This window comes from Chionomys nivalis, chromosome 16 (genome assembly GCF_950005125.1).
Source record: "Chionomys nivalis chromosome 16, mChiNiv1.1, whole genome shotgun sequence".
NCBI classification, from domain to species: domain Eukaryota; kingdom Metazoa; phylum Chordata; class Mammalia; order Rodentia; family Cricetidae; genus Chionomys; species Chionomys nivalis.
This window is the reverse complement of record NC_080101.1, coordinates 27,681,991-27,702,507: the sequence shown is the minus strand read 5'-3', so window position 1 is coordinate 27,702,507 and position 20,517 is coordinate 27,681,991. Positions and strand designations below refer to the sequence as shown.

The 20,517-nt window shown below is 45.1% G+C and overlaps 1 protein-coding gene across 1 annotated transcript; it reads left to right on the top strand.

Annotated features, from left to right (window-relative positions):
- The first annotated feature begins 19,060 nt into the window (after window positions 1-19,060).
- On the top strand, window positions 19,061-19,656 carry LOC130888159 (39S ribosomal protein L27, mitochondrial-like). Its single transcript, XM_057791044.1, has one exon. The coding sequence runs from the start codon at window positions 19,073-19,075 to the stop codon at window positions 19,511-19,513; it is 441 nt and encodes a 146-aa protein (XP_057647027.1). The 5' UTR covers window positions 19,061-19,072; the 3' UTR covers window positions 19,514-19,656.
- Window positions 19,657-20,517: the final 861 nt, after the last annotated feature.

The window sequence follows — 20,517 nt, the reverse complement described above, 5'->3', positions numbered from 1 at the left end:
TGAGCAGAACCTATGTATTAATAGGTATTTACAGGGGGCGGGTGGAGGATTAACCGAAAGGAAGAATGTAAGAGCCATATGGAAGCCTATTTTGCAAGCTAATTTTAAAGCATACTTTTTCAGAGAAAAAAAAGAGTTTGAAGGGAGGGGCCTTGCATGGGTGGATAACAGCTCCCAGAAGCCAAAGGTTATTAAGCAAAAACCCAGTGTTGGGTGTGTGCATCTCCTTTTGAGTCGCTGGTCAAAGAAAACTCAGAAGCCCCACAGGACAATACAGGGTATTATTATTGCTCCTGGGTGCCTGCCAGAACTAGATGATAGAACCCGGTTACTGAAGACATGCAAAGGACTTGAACTGAAGCTGAGCCGGAAGCCTCCTTCAGGCTTTCAGGAGGCTGGGAAGAGCTGTGCAGGCTACTGAGGGAGAAAAGTCATCAGTAGTAGTTGGCTGTGAATCCTGTGAGCTGACGCCTCAGATTGTAGGCGAGATGTGCCCACTACTGCAACCGTTATGGAGGTAGACAATCTCTTTCTGACTGAATTCTGGCCAGCTCCACTGGAGAAATTCAGACTACACAACGGGTTAGAAGCCCTTGTCGGGGAGGTCGTAGCCCTGTGGGGGAAGCTACTATTGTTTTGCTAAATGGACAAGGATTTCAAACCGCCTTCTAGACATTTATGTTTATATCCATATATTAGTACCGCTCTCGTGCCTTCTTCCGAGAAGCTCCTGTTCGCCGTGTGCAACCGTTGATGCAGAGGCTTACAACTGGCCAAAATGCTGGAAATAAGTGGCTGTTACGGGCTCAGCCCCAGAAGGGGCATCTTTATAACCTCCGAGGCTCAGAGGAGGAAGCAAAAAGAAAGTTAAAGCCAGCTTTGGAAGCAGTGATGTGAAACACTGTCTCATGGCCGGGCATGCCATGAGCTCACAGCATCAGTGGCTACCTGCACCAGTCCCTTACAAGGCCCACCTATATGCCATTCTGGATGAGGGAGGGGCTCATGAGGACCCTCCCCCGCCCTGAGGAGCCATAGGCAGTTAATGGTTATAAGAACGGAAGAGCTGATTCCTCGACGGTATAGTCATTAGTAACTTGTCCTTGCCCAAGGAAAGCATCGGCCACCCTTGCTCATACAGACAACCCTAATGAAATGCCACACACACCAAGGCATGAGAGTTGGAGGAAGACACATTGGTAGAAAGAAAGGGTTTGATGGAAGAGGGACAGAAATAAGAGGATAATTGGGGGGGTTGGAACATGATCAAAGTATATTAAATGTGTATATATATATATATATGAATTATGAGAGAATAAATAAGCGAAGTAAGATTTTAGACACATTGGATATTTAATATTAAAAAATAAGCCAAGCATGGTGCCGTATACCTGTAATCCTAGTATTTAGGTGATGGAAATTGGAAAATCAGATATTCAAGGGTGTCCTCAGCTACACTGCAAATCCAAAGCCAGCCTGGGCTACATGAGAGCCTGTCTCAAAAAAGAGAGAGAATGAGACCTCCCAGGTTAATCATAGCAGCTTAGTCACTTTAAGGTTTTGTGTTTCCCAGTCAGGCACAGCAGCAAATGCTTTTAATCCCAGTACTTGGGAGGCACAGGCAGACAGATATCTATGTGTGCAAGGCCAGGCTGCACCACATAGTGAGTTCCAGGCCATGTGAGGCTATATAGTAAGACCTCATTTCAAAAAAAAATGGTCTATTTTCTGATAAACACTGAAATATTTCATGTTATAGCTGATATTTAGAACTTACCTTAAATTGCTTGAGTAGAAATGCTGTGGGAATATAGATTTTGTTTTATTTATTTACTTATTTTTTTTATTCATTTTGGTTTTTCAAGACAAGGTTTCTCTGTGTAGCCTGGATGTCCTGGAACTTTGTAGACCAGGCTGAGATTTGCCTGCCTCTGCCTCCCTCCTGAGTGCTGGGACTGAAGGTGTGCGTCCCCACACCCAGCAAGGGAAGGATTTTTAAAGAAGAAATCCACAAGAAGACCTTAAATATCTGCACAAACAAGCCAAGAATTGGTTTGCTCTGCTAAGATTAGGTAGTCAAGGCAACCTGAATGTCTGCATAAGCAGGTTACAGAAACCAAAAGCAGTTTATCATAACATAACAGGTAGGCGATCATAACTGTACATTTCTGGGTAGGGTTAACTAAGTCAGGTTACTGGGATCTTTCACCCCCTAATATCTGACTCTGGGTTTTTATTATTAAAACCAATTAGAATTCGCACTACAGACAAGAGTCAGAGGCAAACGGCTAGAGGGTACCAAGATGGATGCCTAGCATAAAATGGAGGTTTGTTTGTTGGTTTGTCTGGTTTTTAGCCATCCCGCTGGTTTAGTAAAGTGGTGGTTGTAGGTTCAAGGACTTCAATAGCCCTGGGTAGTTGGCTAGGTTTCCAGACCAGGCATCTCTCTTGTTCAGATGGTTGGAAGCTCAACTAGAGCAGGTCTTAAGTCCAGTTAGAGACCTGCTGGTTACCGCAAAGGTAGGCATGCCACTACTGCACCCTGCACCCTTGGGGATATTAGATTTTTCTTTTCTTTTCTTTATTGACAGAGAGAGAGAGAGAGAGAGAGAGAGAGAGAGAGAGAGAGAGAGAACCATTTTAATAGATTCTGAAAATAGGAAACCAAAGAGGAAAGCCTGGACTCAAAAACCTACAGTGTGCTATAGGTACATGATGCCTGGCCCTTCAGACTAAGTGTTCACCTCAGGTATTAACAGAGACACCCAGCCCGGTGATAGAAGCACTAACAACATTCATGCTTCTGACTTGATTGCAAGTTCATCAATCACTTTCTGTAACTAGAGCTACAAGAAGAGAGTGTCCTGACCAGCAGAGTAGCAGCATGCCAGGTCCCTGGAGGTGGGGACATGTCCCACTGTAAACTGGGATATTAGCATTCTGATGTATCCTTCCGTCTCGTTCCGGTTTAATTTCAATGGCTCAGAGCTCATCAACAAAATCAGAGCCACGTGACTGCAAAGCCGAGGAATGCTGACACCTGGTTCTCCCCACTGACTGTGTCTCCCAGTTCTCACCCTGCTGGCCCAGGGCAGAGGCAGGCAGACAGTTCTGAGCATCAGGGCGGTGGTGACCACAACCCCCAACCTTCTAACCAAAGAAACGTGATTGCCACCGTTTCTCCTCTGAGCTGATCTCTTCTGAGTCTTCTCCCTCTGAGATGAAAGCATTGCCCACTAAAGCTTTTTGACTACAGTATTGTGGAAGATATAAATTAAATCTGTCTTGCTAACATAAATCTTACACATGAAACATAGTGTCACACATCTTTGATCCCAGGACTTGGGCGTTCAAGGTCAGCCTGATCTACAAGGCAAGTTCCAGTCCAACCCAGGATACAGAGTGAGACCCTGTCTCAAAAATATAAAACAAAAATCCATGTTTTGAAGCTGTGGGGATAGCTCAGTCAGTACCTATAGCTCTTCAGAACCTAGGTTCTAAAAAAAATCAGATGTAGTGGTATACTCCTGAAGTCCCAGTGCTGGGAAGACAGAGACAGAGGGACCCTGGGACTCACTAGCTAACTAGCCCAGCCCCCTTGGCAAGCTCCAGATGATTTTTTTTTAATGAATGATGCCTTAGGAAGGATACTTGAAGTTGTCCTCTAACCTCCATGTGCATGAACACACATGTGCATGTGTGCCAGGACCTGTACCCACACAGAGTTACACACTTTCTGAATAGTAGGAATTACGAGGTATCCGTCCATACAGTAGTAATCAAAGTATCTGGGGTGAGCCTGATAGAAGAGCCGCTGTAGATCTACAAAGAGAGAGGTTGTTTGGACTGAAGCAGTCTGGAAATCCTTCCTGTAGACATGGGTATTTAAGCTAGTGCTTGGAGAAGAGAGGTTTTTTTCCTATGCGTGATTTGAATGTAGCCATCAGCACATGTAACCTGCTGAAATCTCTGTGATGCTGTGTGGGGCTCACAGGATACCATTGCTCTGAGAGCATTTTATTTTGTATATAACTCATCTGAATTTGGTGAATCTGGGGCTTCATTTTGTCTCTGTGTGGAAACTGGGGTTGTGGATATCTCCCTGTGGGCATATTTTTTCTGCCTCACATGAACAGAAACTGTGGAGATGGGTCTTCCAAACCTGACCATATGTGTTTCTAGGTATAGACATCTGTGTGGGTGCATTTCTCCACAGAATTTTTGGTCTTTGTGGGTGTGTGCACATGCAGTCCTACGGGGATGAGAAGAACAGAGAAAAGGTCTAGAGGGACTGAGAGTTTGTGAAGGGGAGCCCCTGCTCAGAAGCCTGAGGGCTTTCACACATTACACTATCCTAGGGTCCTTGAGTACCAGCCTCAGTACCCCTCAGGGCTCAGAACTGGATGTTTATGGCAGGCGAGGATCTGAGGGTAAAAAGATTAACCCAAGTACATTACCTCTGCATCTTCTTTATTTTTCAGGGGAGGGGAGGAAGTGAAGTGAAGGGGCACAAAGATGGAGAGTAAGGGGACGAATAAGGAAAGTAAGGGCTGATCTCCACAAGGTTTCTAGTTTTCACAGACATAGCTGGGAAATTCCATAGGCAAGGACAATGATAATATGCATATCAAAATGACAAAATAGGCAGGTAGAACCTGACAAAGCAGTACTCCGGAGCAAGTGACCTGACCCAGGAATGAGCCTGACATTCTAAACCATTAGATAAGGTTACTAAACGTCCCTGAATCCTGGGTTCACCCATTCCCCTCATCCAATCTCTTTGGTGATAACTGGCTTTGGGGACGCCCAGATTTGTTGGTTAGCAAAGGTGGGGCATGCTGCCTTCCTGCTCAATGCCTGTCTTCTATAGACATTTCTCTGTGGTCTTTAGCAGGTAATTTTGTGGGACTGACTCTATGTAAATCTGACTGTTAGAACAAAGAGTGAATGTTGTCAGTGTAAGTCCTCACAGTGTGGGGGAATGGAGCAAGGTCACCCCATTGCTTCACTGGAGAAGTTACACTGCTGAGGTGTTTTGGGAATGAATCCCATTTTGAAGGGAGAATCATGACCTCATGAGGTGTCCACAGTGACTTTTCCAAAAGACAAGACTTCCTGCAGCTCCACAAAACATGTTATTCCATGTGGATCCCTATTGGTCTGTCGCTGTTCATTTACTGTATAGTCTTGTGGGCTCCAGCAACACTTCATGTAATCAATACCTGAAAAGGAGTCTACTCTTGTGGCAGGAGCTTAAAACCCCAGAGTTGGGGAGATGGAGATCAGCATATCCTGGACTCGCTGGCCTGTCAGCCTAACCCACTTGGCAAGTTCCAGGCCAGTGAGAGACCCAGTCTCAAGTTAAAAATAAAACATAAAATTTTAAAAAGGTAGAGAGCATCTGAGTAAGGAACCTATTTGTCTTCTGTCTGTCACACACATGAACATACGTGTGTGCCCACACCATGAACAGAAGCCCTCAGTGTTCTCACCAAATAAACACATAATTAGCATTCATTAGCTAGACTTCAGTTTTTACTTGTTTTAAAACATGTTTACATGATAAATACATGGTCAGTCCAAGTAACTAACATGTTTGGCGTCCAAAGAAAAAGAATTAGTGACCAGACAGCTCATGTTTCTTCTCGTGAACTCTAAGCATGCAGTTGCATAGTGGTCTCTATACTATAGCTATGTGCTGACAAGAGACAGAGTTAGTTCAAAGCCAGTGTAGGAAGTTTTGGGTACAATTCTGGGTCTCTAAAATCTGACTTACCTTATAAAACCACCAACACACAAGATTTTGGCTTTTTTATAAAGGAAGTGAATAATTTTCTGTGACCCAAATTCCCTAATTTTTCTACCTTAGTTTTCTGGGTTAAGTAAATTATCTCTCTTCTACCAAAACTTCCTCTAAATTTAAAAATGCAAGCATATGTACGTCTAGATGCATTGACAGTCATAGGTATATTTTGAAGGTGTCTAATTTTATGCAATTGTTGTAACTGTGGAAATCATAAGCATGTTAAAATAATTGTGACTTTTATACTGCGCTATAGCTCACTAGTGGAATGTGAGCCTAGCATGCACAAGACTCTGGGTTCACTCCACAGCAGGGTGAGAAAATTAAACCAAAACCTAACTGTCATTTTCAGATCCTCAACTAACCGTAAGAGTTTAGATAAATTATAGATAAGTTTTGGATGCATGAAATCTTTCCAAGAAACACACAAAACACTGCTCACTAAATATAATTTTGATTTACACCTTTCTTTCCTAGAATAGCAATACATGCACAATGTATTAGAGAGTGCTCTGCTATCTTACATTTGCTGGTATGGTCTGCAGGGGATGCTCACGAAACAAACCAGCTTAATAGCTTGTGGTTTTGTGTCTTCTCGTTTCTCTTCGTCCTCAGTTTCTTATTTTGGTTAAAGATGATAATATAATTGATTGAATATATAAGATGATATATATGATACGTCATAGAGAAAATGGAATGCAAGTGTTAGTTACTATGATTTACTGCCTTCTCCCATGTGAAAATATCCTTCCAAGCTGGACTTCAATCCACTTTGTGAGACACTGAGAGTAAAGAACCAATGGACTTGAAGTTAAGAATAATAGAAATTTTCCATGGGAAAAGCAGGAGCTCCTGGGTAAAACGATGGGCTGGAGGGTGTCTCTAGTGCTGTCTCTGTGTGGTTAAGTGAAGGCGAGCACAGTGGAACATTAGCAGGGCTCCTATGATGGGTTGGAGGGTGTCTCTAGTGCTGTCTCTGTGTGGTTAAGTGAAGGCGAGCACAGTGGGACATTAGCAGGGTCACCGCACCTGGCATTTATTCTGGAGTGGCGGTCACTTAGGCATTGGAATTATCTCTATAAGTATCAGTGGTTGTTATCTGAGATTTATGCAGTTGCTCTTTCTTGGGAATTTCAGAGTCTTAGCATAACCTCAGTCATAAGACCTGGAATTCTTATAATGACTGTGATTGCTTAGGTAATGGTTCCTTAAGACAACTCCTAGTTCAGGTAAGAGATATTGGTCCTCGGGAAATGACTTGCTAAATGGATTCTTGTGTATCAATAAGAAAAAGCTTCTGCAGAGCTCTGGTCAGTAGGTCCTTGAGACTGGTTCCTCCTGCTGCTTTTGCCGAGCCTAAATTCATTCTGCAGTGTCTCTCTTTCTTTGACTGACCCGCATAGCTCCGAGCAACCGACAGGAAAGAGTCAGATTAAGAAAAGGTAGACTTTGCTGCAATAGTGAAATAGAAGAACATGGAAACCCACAAAAGTGAAAGGATCCTGGAAGAGAGCACGTGAATGAGGAGAGACGGTGCCACTCAGAAATCAGGCATAACACAACCTCAAACGGTTCAGTCCTCTGGCGAGGGGGTGGCACAGAGACCACTTTACAGGGTAACAGAAAAATCAGGCAGTACCACCCCCAGGACAAGCTCACAGCCTTCCAAGCTGCAAATGAGACAGGGTTTGGTGCCACAGTGACTCCTCTCCTCCCATGGTTAGGACAGCATCAGACAAATACCAATGTGCCACACTGTGCAACTTAGAAGTGGCTGCCACACTGTGCAACTCAGAAGGAAGTGGCTGCCACACTGTGCGACTTAGAAGGAAGTGGCTGAACACCATCTTAAAAGTCTACTGTTGGGCTGGGCTTCTGGTGACGTAGCCCTTTAATCCCAGCACTTGGGAGGTAGTGTCAGGTGGATTTCTGTGAGCTCAAGACCAGTCTAGTCTACATAGCGAGTTCCAGGACAACGAGAGCTATATAATAAAGACAGCCTGTCTCAAAAAACCAAGATCTATTGTTAAAAACCAAACTACTCTGGGAGCTTGAGATCAGGGAGCACCCACAGGTAGGGAGCTTCGGTCTAGCCTGTCATGGCCTCTGGATGAGAGAGGGTTCAAAGAAGCAGTGTGTGGGGAAGGCAGTCTGATCCCTCATAGATAACCCAACCCAAAAGCTAAGCCACCATGGAGGATACTTAGAGGAATACTAAATATAGAGGAAAGAGAAAGACAGTCTCAATCATGAGGGCACAGGAGGAAGGTTAATGTTATAAAAGGGAATCAATGAACAAAGGAGAGCTAAGAGGGATCTCACTATGTCCGACTGAGTAATCAATCAAAACCTGGGAACTAAAGGGGAGAAAGAAAAGAATAAACAATGATCCAACCAGAAAAACAACTAAATAAATGAACAGTAATTAGTAAAAGTCCCCCAATAATAACCTTAAATGTAAATGTCCTCAAATCACAAATTGAGGGATAGAGACTGCTGACTGGATTGGAAAAAAACAGACTAAGGAGCTCAAGAAACACACCTCACTAGCAAAGATGCCAAAAGAGTGAGAGTCAATGGAAAGAAAATGCTCGAACAGAACAGAAACAAAAAACAAGCTGCTGTAGCTACTGTGATGTCTGGTAGGGTAACCAAAGCTAGTCTGGAAGGATAAAGAGGGTCAGCATGTGGGGATGGAAAGGTGACTTGGTGGGCTGCTCCTCCAGAGGACCCAGGTTTGATTCCCAGTATGCACATGAAGGCCAGTACCAGCTGTAACTCTGCTCAGGGGATCCAGTGGCCCCATCTGACTTCTTCAAGCATCAGCCATGCACGTGGTGCACAGATATAAAACACCAACACACATTAAATTAAATTAAATTTAAAATTTTTAAGGTGCTGGAGAGATGGCTCAGCAGTAAAGAACACTGGCTGAGTTCAATTCCCAGCAACCACATGGTGGCTCACAACCATCTATAGTGGGATCTGGTGCCTCTTCTGGCATAAAGGCATACGTGCAGATAAAGTACTCATATACATAAAACAAATAAATACATCTTTAAAAAAATTAGGATTAAAAAAGATCACCACATAATAATAAAGGGAACAATTCACAAGAAGATTTAACAATTATAAATGTATATGCACCAACTGTTGGAATATGTATAATATAAAAATGGGGGATTATTTGGGGTTACTAGGGAGACCTACAAAAATGATTTAACCTTCTGATGCTCTGAATAAAGTTGGATATTGCATGAGACTTTAATCCACCTCATTTTTAGACCCCCCTTTTCCCAGATTCATACTGTCAGCTAGAGCGGTAAACAAGATATACGAGGAAAGGAAAAAATCGAAAATAATTAATACCACCACAGAGACCTTTGGAACAGTATCAGAAGCATTGAATTAATGTCAGAAGGATTACAGGACAAAAGTAGACTGGGACAGAAACTGTATAATGCCAGCAAACTGCCCAAATTTAATGAAAATTATACATTTATAGATTTGAAAACCTTGGTGATTCTCAACCAACATAAGGCGTCCATGCCTGTAAGAGTGTCATCCCTGTTCCCAGCATCCCAGGAGAGGCTGAGGCTGGAGGACCACACCTCCAAAACCTTCCTGTGCTGCAAACAGTTCAAGGCCACCTGGGACAACCTGACAAGACCCTGTCTCAAAATAACATTGTTTCAAGGGAAGAGTAAGCAAGGCATATAGTTCAATGGCTTACCTTGTATGATAACGACCTAGGTTCAAGTCCTAGGACCACAGGGGTAAGAGACAACAGAGGGAGGGAAATGCAGGAAAACCATGCCTTAACCCTTGGGAGAGTGGGGTGGTGGCGATTGGTTTATTTTCCTAACCTGAAAAACTCAGTTCAATTCTTGTGATAGAGAAATAAGTCATTATAATTCATTCCTACAGGCTACTGTTGGGCTGGAGAGATGGCTCAGTAGTTAGGAGCACTGATTGTTCTTCTGGAGGTTCAATCCAAGCAACCACATGGTGGCTCACAAGCATCTATAGTGGGGTTTGATGCCCTCTTCTGGCATAAAGGCGTACATGCAGTTAGAACACCCATATACATAAAATAAATAAACTTTAAAAAAAAAAAAGAATACTGTAAAAGTGCTAGAGGCATGGTTGTTCTTCCAGAGACTCTGGTTTAGTTCTCAGCACCCACACGGTAGTTCACAGCCATTTGTAACTCAAGTTCCAGGAGATTCTTTGGCCTCTTCAGGAACTAGGCACACACGTGATATACAAATATACACGTAAGAAAAACACTCGACACATAAAACAAATTTTAAAAAAAAATGAATTCTGTAAAATTCTTTCTCCCCATGATTCCATTATCTTTGTTATCTGGGAAATGTTAAGGATATTAACGAAATTCTAAAATTAAACTTTGCACAGTTTAGACTTCAGAAGCGCTTGGATTTTTACTACCTAGTGCAGCGGTCAGCGAGTTTTTCTGTGAAGAATCAGATAATAAATAATGTAGGCTTTGTAGATAATGCTCTAAGAAAGGGCCAGATAGTAAATTATTTATTTAGGCTTTGCAAATCCCTCCTCCAGTCTCCTTCCCAGAAGGCAGTGCAAGCAAGGTGCTGTCTGTGAGATCTCAAAGGGCCCCTCACCTGTGCCATGTGTTTGGGGTCCCAGGCTTCATTAGTTTCTCTGGAGCAAACCTTTAAATGCTGCCACCTTTGGGAGAGGAGATATGGCAAGTGTGTGAGGCGTGGGAGAGGAGACTTGGGGATCTGTCTTCATATGTTCAACATACCACCCTTCACGCACACACACACACACACACACACACACTTTCTGAGATAGTTGGGACACGAATCACGAATCCTGGGCCCTTCCAGAGTGATGGAGGAGTTATTTTCATTTAATAAAGAAACTGCCTTGGCCCATTTATAGGCCAGCCCTTAGGTGGGTGGAGTAAACAGACAAAATGCTGGGAGAAAGAAGCCGAGTGAGTGAGTCGCCATGATTCTCCCACTCCAGACAGACGCAGGTTAAGATCTTTCCTGGTAAGCCAACTCGTTGTGCTACACAGAATATTAGAAATGGGTTAGATCAATATGTAAGAGCTAGCCAATAAGAGACTGGAACTAATGGGCCAGGCAGTGATTAAAAGAATACAGTTTCCGTGTAATTATTTCGGGGCATAAGCTAGCCATGTGGGCGGCCAGGTGCCGGAGACGCAGCCCCGCCGCTCATATTACAACACCAGAGTTTGTCTTTTTCTTGTACCCCCCTCCATGGCGTTTAGCCGTCCCTTTCTCTGGGCTCCAAAACCAGTCCCCACCAGTCCATCTGGTTTTCAGCTCTCAATTTTTGAAAGTCTTTCTCACCTTTCATCTCACTGTCTCTCCATCTGCTCCGCTCTTTATTTTCTTAGATTATGAGCTTATTCCTTTTAGAACCCTCCCCCGCGTGTGTGCGGTGCTGTGTATGTGGGGGGAGGGTGGGTTTCTGTGTATCTGTGTGTGTATGCGTATCTGTGCCTCTGTGTGTGTGAGTGTGTGTGTGAGTGTGTTGATAGTGGGAAGGTTTAGAGGTAAATGAATATGATTAAAATTTGACTAAAAACCTAAGTCCCACCAGGATGTAGGTTAACTTCCACTCTGTCAGCAGGAGATAATGAGGGCTTTCGAGCACACAGTTTGAGTTTTTTCCACTCAGGAGAGTTTTCTTCTCTTGCGCCTTGATTTCTACCTTAGGCTCTACACCTGTGCTTCACATCTACGCAATGCAGTTTTGTTTGTACAGCCTAAAGGAAGCTCAAAAGCTCAGTTTACATGCTAGGAATCTCCTTAAGTTTATTATTTTATGTGCGCAGGTGTTTTTGCCTTCAAATGTTTCTATGCACCATGTGCATGACTGGTGCCCATGGAAGTCAGAAGAGTGTGTCGAGTCCCCTGGGGCTGGAGTTACAGACAGCGGTGAGCCACCATGTCAGTGCTGTGAACGGATCCCTGGACCTCTGCAGCAGCAGCAGCAGCGTCTTAACTACCGAACCAGCTCTCCAGCCCCAGGAATCTGGGCTTTGCAGTTCCAGCTAAGCTTATTATGTGATATCTATAATATTTTGGTGTGATTATAGTCTCTCTCTCCTAACACCCTTTTCACCTTTGTCCCCATGACACTTGAGTTTCTGGTCCATCACCTGTTTCTGGCATCTGTTTATCTGTCTGCACTTGTACTTTATTGGAAACACCAGCAACATGTGTCTCAACATTGCAATGCCGAGCCTTCCCAGGTCTTCAGCTCTTCTAATACGGATTGTCAAAGGTCCATGATGGGACCTTTCCGTCCACCACTGAATGAAAATCAAAATGTCCAAAATCAAAAAGCAACCAAAACAAAGAACAGGTAAAACCCAAACAACCCTGTAAGGATGGGAAGAGAGAACCAATTGTACAATTGTCCTCTTATTGCTGCCACACATGGCACATGCCCACCCACACATACCACACAACAGAACAAACAGGATAGGGTTCGACTTTGTAACAGCCTTGGTTGTCCTGGAACTAGCTCAGTAGTCCAGGCTGACCTTAAACTCACAGAGATCTGCCTGCCTCTGCCTCCCGAGTGCTGGGATTAAAGGCATACGCCACTACCACCTGGCAAAAATAAATAAAAATAAAAAATTAAAAAATTAAAGAAAGCAATCAAAAAAAGATAGGCAAATAGGAGAGGACTTGTGCTGTCCTTCTGCTGACTCCAGTGGTGCTGTCCTATCCTGTTCATTCCTACTTTATCCCTCTCAACACTATGTGTCCTTCATCATCCTTGCGATGTAAAATGCCACCACCAGAACTCTGGGGCAACAACTTGCCCTTCTGCTACCGTCCAGTGGTGCAGATGCCCGCTGATCTTGCCATCCTCTCAGTGCTCTGGGGTCGCCCAGCAACCTTGGAACCTCTGCATTCCAGCCGCGCATCACTGGGAACCCGGGACTACTTGGGAGTCCTAACTACGCACAAGCCTTTGTATATCAGGAAGCTTCTGCTAGGCTTCTGCTAGGCTTCTGCTCTGTTACTTGGCCTTCTCCTGCCTTCATGCTCCCTCACTCAGCGGCACCTGCTCCTCCTCATCCCCCTCTCCTCTGAAAGGGGTTTCTCTTTTCTCAGGCGCCCCTGCTTTTACTGGGTTCTTGGAAATACTATAGACGGGTAGGATTGGAATGTCAATATATGATTTGGGTCTTCATTGGTTTGTCGTCCAAATATTTGTTCCACTTAAGTCCCCTGTTTCTTGTTATTTCCACCACAGGATACGAGCCTCAGGTGGATGCTACTCCCTTATCTGGTCTCCTTACTGCTGTATCTTCTATCTATAGCACGAGGCCTGTAACCAACAGAAACAAAGAATGAAGGAATGAGAAAGAAAACAAAAATCAGGGAATGATGTTTATTTTACTGGCACTGGGACTCTAAGCAAAGTCTTAAAGGATGGGATCGGCAGATGGCTCAGTGTCTCCGGGCACTGTGATTGTAATCATGGGAAGCAGCAGCCTGCATCATCCCCACCCTTGGTAAGAGCTATTAAATTGGGTCTCAGCTGCATGCGGTGCAATAGAATCCACTACTGTAAATATTCAAGTTTATAAACTAGCCTCCTGAGGAGAGCTGAACAGATATCACCAACCTAAGACAGTCAGACTCTCCGCTCCATTCTCTTAGTCATGATATCTTGTCTCTCCCCCTCGAAATTAGGGCTCTTTAGTCAATCCAGTGATCTAGCATCTTGTAAACCTTTTCCAAGAATCTCGGTTCTGGTCTGGATAACTCCATCCCCTGCAAAGATCGCCTGTAATGTTACAGCCCCGTATTCCCACACTTCTACATCCGAAGGATAAAGAGTACTATTATAGAACATCACTTTCATGTGTTAAATACCATTTCCACGTAAAATGGGTGAGAAAAAAATGTTGGTTGTCTCCCTAAAATCTCAGGGATTGAGCCACGGCTGGAGTCGAAGTCTCCTGCGTCAGGAAGGGGCCACCTGCTTGCACAGGTTTCCCAGTGCAGGCATACACCTTAGGTTTCTTGTCAGAGGCCGACCCGGCCAACTTGTCCTCTGCTAGAATAGAAGGAACCTGACGTCTGACGTGCCATATGGGAGTTGTCACTCAAAATGTTTAACAGCTCTTGTTCGAAGGGCAGACACAAGACTTCCCTTATTAAAAGTCATACCCAGCCTGGTCTACAAGAGCTAGTTCCAGGACAGGCTCCAAAGCCACAGAGAAACCCTGTCTCGAAAAAAAAAAAAAAAAAAAAAAAAAGTCATACCCAGAATCCTACAGGCCTGGTTACCAAAGAGTGCTGAGGGTGTAGTGGTTAGTTCCCACCACCAGAGCAAATCAGAAGGTATTAAAGGAAACAAAAGAGCCTGGATGTAGTGCCATGAGAATCAGGGACATTTTACTTGTGGTATTTAAGAAGATTCAGGGTAATTATGTCACCGTGGTTTTTTCAGAACTGACCATCAGGGAGCAGATCATTTAAGCTGTACAGAAAAACTAAAGAAGTCCTGAGGCAGGGAAGGGACGTGGAGAACTGACGTAAAAGATTGGGCATATTTTTCAAGCTAACAATTTTAATCCTAACACTAAAAAAGGTTCTAAACGTACTTCAGTGTCAAGGGTGAGATTAAATTGAGAAACTGTATTTCACCTGGAAACATATCTAGGCAAGAACCCAGGCTGGGAGGAGTTGACAGAAGCTGAACGAGACGAAGAAACTGAGCCAGCAACCTGTAGCACTGACTTCTTCAGGTTAGAGTTGAGGAGACTCGAACCCTCATCTGATCCCCCACGCCAATACTCAAGGAACAAACAGAGTAAGTTTTATGCTGTCACAGATAGGCAACCAGCTCTCTAGAAGGCCAGAAGTCGGCAGTCGAATCCTTCAGTGCTCCTCTGAAGGGAGTCAGCCTCTAGAACCTTCTCTCTGATCTCCAGCCACCTGACACGTCTCGAGGGTTGAACCCAGATTTAGTCTCCACGTCTGTATCCGCTCTGATCTGTGTAGCCACTATCCCTCCCACCCTTCCCTATCTCAAGGCTTCAAACCAAGCCCTGGCCTAAGCAAGCTCAGAGTGTGTTTATGGGATACCATCTCCTGTTGTACCCATCCTTCAGAGATGTCTGTTGTCCAAGCCACTCTCCATTGGGAAATGAACCCAAATTTCCCCACAACAAAGCAGCAAGAGCTCACAGATGTTAGAAGTTCAAGCAAGGAGAAGAGGTTGGGCTTCGATTTCTTCTGACCCTGAGTATCTGTAGAGGGCAAATGGCAGACTTCCAGTAACTGTAGCTTTCTGTGATATAGGAAGATGGTTATCATAATTTTTCAGTTAAGCTTACCCATCTTTTCCGTATCCTAACCTAACCACTGCTCAATTTCACATAGACCAGAGACTTGGCACACACACAAAAAGATGCTTAATAGGTAAGACTAAACAAACAATTTAAAGGAATAATAACAGCAATGAAATTTTGGGTGGTTTTTCTCGGTTTACAAGTTTCACTACAGTGCCTGCATTACTTGGGCTTCTGTTACTGAAGTTATCGACCTAGAGAAAGGGGAGGTTTATTTTGTCTCCCAGCTTCATAGGATACGGTCTAAACTCAATTAGCTGCCTTGCCTTTGGGTCCTTGTCAAGGCAGCACATCACCATTGGGGAGGATTGCATGGCAGAACAAAACCACTCATCTCAGCACTAGGAAACAAGGGGAAAAAAAGAAGATGCTGGGATCCCATAATCTCCATAATAGGTGTGTCCCCAGTAACTTAAAAACCTTCTGCTTGTTCACTTCTTAAAAATTTCCACCCTTCAGATGGTGCCCAGATGAGACCAAGTGTTTAACACTGGGACCTTCAGGGAAATTCCAGATCCAAGTAGTGGCAGAGTTATGACAATAATACTAATATGATAATAAGCTAAATCTTTTCTTCAAATGTTTTATATAATGAATATGTTTGCCAGGCAGTGGTGGCGCACGCCTTTAATCCCAGCACTCGGGAGGCAGAGGCAGGCGGATCTCTGTGAATTCGAGGCCAGCCTGGTCTACAAGAGCTAGTTCCAGGATAGGAACCAAAAGCTACGGAGAAACCCTGTCTCGAAAACCCAAAAAAAAAAAAAAAAGAATGTTTGTCTTAGTTACTCTTCTATTGCCATGACGAAACATCAAGACCAAGGCAACTTATAAAAGAAAATATTCAATTTTCGGCTTGCGGTGAAAGTCCATGACCATCATGGTGGGGAACATGGAAGCTGAGAGGCAAGCACAATGCTGGACCAGTAGCTGAAAGCTCACATCCTCATCTGTAAGTGGGGGGCAGGAGAGCTAACTGGGAACAGCATGGGCTTTGAGCCCACCCTCAGCGACACACCTCCTCCAACAAGGCCACACCTCCTAACCCTTCCCTGTAGGGATAAGCCCCACCCATTAGGGGCGTGTTTGCCTCGGGCTAATGTTTACTGATAAATCTGCCTGGCATGATCCCAGCAGCCCTTTTTTCTGCTTTCCTGTTCTCCGCGGGAACCTGTGGTCCTGTAAGTCTATTTCCCCATTAAAGCTGTATATATTTTTATAATCTGTCTGCATTCATTTACGTCGTTACACTTCCCAAACAGTTCCAGCAACTGGGTACTAAGTATGCAGATATATGGTTCTATGCGTAGGCCATTATAATCCAAACCACCACAATATTTTAACATTAAATATGTAAATATAGTTAAAATTTTCATTTTAAGTATAAACAGCTGGTCTACACTAGACTATCTCTATAACAAAATGCTACTCTATATATTCCAGAAAAAAATTTCTAAATGTGCGCTCGCCATCACTTCTCTGCTCGCTATCCCAGGCTGGCTCATTTTAAAACGTGGGCCCCTCCACCATGATAACATGAGTCCCCATGCTCACCCTAACAGACAGGCTCCACGAGAGCAGGAATTCCTGGGCCTTCACTGCTGTATCCTAGCTCCAAGAACAATGTTTGGTAACTGTGAGTCACTCACTAACCATCGCAGAATTAATGAACAAAAGTCTGTGTAAGTCTTTTAGTATCTGCAGTTATGTTTCCTGTGTGAGTCTCTGTGTTCGTATGAGCATGTGAGTGCCAGTACCCACGGAGGACAAGCTGGATCCCCGAGACCTGGAGTCACAGGCAGTAGTATAAGCCACCCAAAAATGGGTGCTGAGAATCCAGCCCAGGTTCTCTGCAAGAGCAGCTCTTAACCATGGAGCCATTTCTCCAGGCCTGCTCTTTATCCAAAGACAGGTATACTAATGCAGTTAAGCAGGAGCAAGGAAAATAAACTTATTACATGTATTTTCTGGAGGAATTTTTAAAACTTTCTTTATTTTATATGCAAGGGTGTTCTGTCTACATATATGTCCGTGTGCCACATTCATGACTGCCGAGGCCAGAAGAGGGTGCTAACTTCTCTGGGCCTGGGGTAATGGGTGGCTGTAAACTACCATGTGAGTGCCGGAACTCGAACTTGGGTCCTCTGGAATTACAGTGCTCTCGACTGCTAAGCCAGCTCTCCAGCCCTCTTGGAGAATTTATAACAAACACTCACAGTAGATATGTTAGGTTCTATACTAAGCGCTTGACTTACAAACACTTTATGATATGGCCCCTCTGGTGAGCTTTTCTTCTAAAAACCTGGGAGAAACAGACAAAAAGACACTCAGAGAGGTGAGCACTGCTGTTAGCTGACCATAGATGATTTCATTTTCAGTTTAGTGAAGCCTGAGTCAACTTCATGCGTTGCTCTTGACGTTCTAAATCACAAAGGACCATGCTGGGCCTCCTGTGATCTGGTTTCTCAAAATAGTGAGTAGAAGGGCTGCTCTGAGGTTGGGGCTCCTCGGTCCCGGTGTGCACCGCAGCAGCTCTGAGGTTGGGGCTCCTCGGTCCTGGTGTGCACCGCAGCAGCTCTGAGATTGGGGCTCCTCGGTCCTGATGTGCACCGCAGGGGCTCTGAGGTTGGGGCTCCTCGGTCCTGGTGTGCACCGCAGCAGCTCTGAGATTGGGGCTCCTCGGTCCTGATGTGCACCGCAGGGGCTCTGAGGTTGGGGCTCCTCGGTCCTGGTGTGCACCGCAGCGGCTCTGAGTTTGGGGCTCCTCGGTCCTGATGTGCACCGCAGGGGCTCTGAGGTTGGGGCTCCTCGGTCCTGGTGTGCACCGCCACTGCTCAGATTCTCCCCAGATGACAAATGGCAAGCAATGTAGCCATGCTGCCCATGTCACAAGGCTATGGAGAGGGAGCATTAATAAGTGATTACAAAATTCTTTGTAAATACAGGGTACCATAGAAATGAAAACATCGACAACAACAGTAATTACTTCTAATTACCACCTCTATTCTGTATGCAGCTGTCTCTCAGAACCCACTTGGAGAGTTTAATCATCCCGATCAATAAAGTCACCTCCCTCCCTCCCAGACCTGCCTAACAAGCTGTCCTCATCTCCTTCTACCCCCCACTGGCTTTCCTCCTCTGTGTTCCCCTTTCCTCCTTCCTCCCTGACGGTCAGCAAGGGCTAAACACTAGTATTAATGTGGAGGGTCTGCCTGAGCCCTTCAAATCCCTCAAACACGAGTGTGAGGGCCTGGAGATGCAGATAGACCCCTCCCCCACCCCACACAGGAAAGGAAAACTTCCTCCTACAAAGCTCTACGCAGGATCACAGATTTTGTTTTGATTGTTTGTTTGTTTGTTTGTTTGTTGTGTTTGTTTTGCAGAGTCGCAGGATTCACTCTGCCTGGCCTGGAGCTCATTCTGTAGACCAGGCTGCCTTGAACACTTGCAGATCTGCCTGCCTCCGTCTCCCAGGTGCTGGGATTAAAGGCATGGGCCACCCTGCCCGGCTTACAGTATGGATCTTGAATGTCTTCCAAAGGTACACATGTCAGTGGCTTGGTTTTGGGTCTGCTGCATTACTGGACAGTGGTGGGGTCTTCCCGAGGTGGGGGCTGGTGGGAGGAAGTTAGGCCACTGGAGGGATACTGTGTTGAAGGGGCTATGGGGTCCCTTGCCTTCTCCTGATTCTTTCTTTGTTTCCTGGACATCATGCGGTGAAAGCTCTCTCCCTCCACATGCTCCTACATTGGAACTCCACGGGCCCAAAGCAACAACGCCAAGTGACCACGTACTGAAACCTCTCAAAACCGTAAGCCAAAATAAACCTTTCTTTCTTTTAAGATCCTTTCGGGGAATGCGAAGCAGCGGGCATGGCGTCGGCAGTGCTTGTCCTGAGGACGAGGGCAGAAGCCCTTTTCAGCCCCAAGACAGCTGCAGCTCTTGCAGTCAGATATGTGTCCAAGAAGACAGGCGGCAGCTCCAAGATCCTGGGCGGGAAATCACGAGGCAAACACTATGGCATCAAGAAAATAGAAGGTCACTATGTTCATGCTGGGAACATCCTTGGCACTCAGCGGCAGTTTCGATGGCACCCAGGCGCCCATGTGGGACTTGGGAGGAACAAGTGCCTCTATGCCCTGGAGGAGGGGATAGTCCGCTACACCAAAGACGTCTACGTGCCCAATCCCAACAACTCGGAAGCTGTGGATCTGGTCACCAGTCTGCCCAAGGGGGCTGTGCTCTACAAGACTTTTGTCCACGTGGTTCCTGCCAAACCTGAGGGGACCTTCAGACTGGTAGCCATGCTTTGAAGTCCCTTTGAGACCACTGGGTGGAGACTGGAGCCAGGTCACAGGGCCAGATTAAGGACATGGTCCCCAGAGAAGAGGCCTTGGATGGTGACTGCTGGAGACCCTTTGGTAGCGCTGATGTGAGCATCAATAAAGCTCGCTGGAGCCCTGAAAAAAAAAAAAAAAAAAAAAAGATCCTTTCGGGCATTTTGTTCCGGTGATGGGAAGCTGGCTTCTGGTAACTATCGTGAAACACTGGGCTGACAGATGGTTATTTAGTTAACAATGTAGCTCACTGAATAAATGGTGCAGTCCTAACAATGATCATCTCAACATTCAACATTCATGTATGTTCTGTCTACAGCTCCCCGAATGGCTGCAATGGAAATCATAAGGCTTGAAAACTACGAAGCTCTTCTCTGGTCAACCAAGCAGTCCGGCTCAAGTGCTGCCCGTCATCCTCTCCTTGGCTCCAATCCCTCCTGCACTGGCTGGGAAGTTGTCACAACGGAAATGTCTGTCCCTGACTCACCAGGCTTTAGCCTTTTCCTTCCTCCAGCTGCAGATTCCAGGTGAAATCTAATTTCTTGGGGTCTATTATTTCAATAGTCTGACGGCTACGGAAAAGAGCATGAGTATCTCTTTAGGACATCTTTGTTCCTGTCAGAAGGGTGGCAAGAGCAAGAGATCATCTACAATAATGGTGGCTCGGGGGAAATCATGCATGGAGAAACATGTGCTGGTTTCTGCGGGCTGGCGAGGACCCTCCCAGGAGGGGAGCCTTACTTAACCCAGAAGGAATCTGTCACATAAGGTTTGTTTTGTGGGGTTGGTTTTTTTTTTCTTTTTTTTGAAGGGCGATGTCTCATGACATCTTTGGTGCTGATACTATGGAAATGATCCAATAGACATAACAATAATGAAATCAAGGCTAGAAGAGGACAAAGGAAAGAAGAGATTAAGCGACGACACACTTCTACCCTGGGCTGCTGCGCTGGTGAAGAACAGAGCCACAGCTGTGAAAG

Coding starts and splice junctions, on each gene's coding strand:
- LOC130888159 (XM_057791044.1), top strand. CDS start 19,073: ATGGCGTCGGCAGTGCTTGTCCTGAGGACGAGGGCAGAAGCCCTTTTC.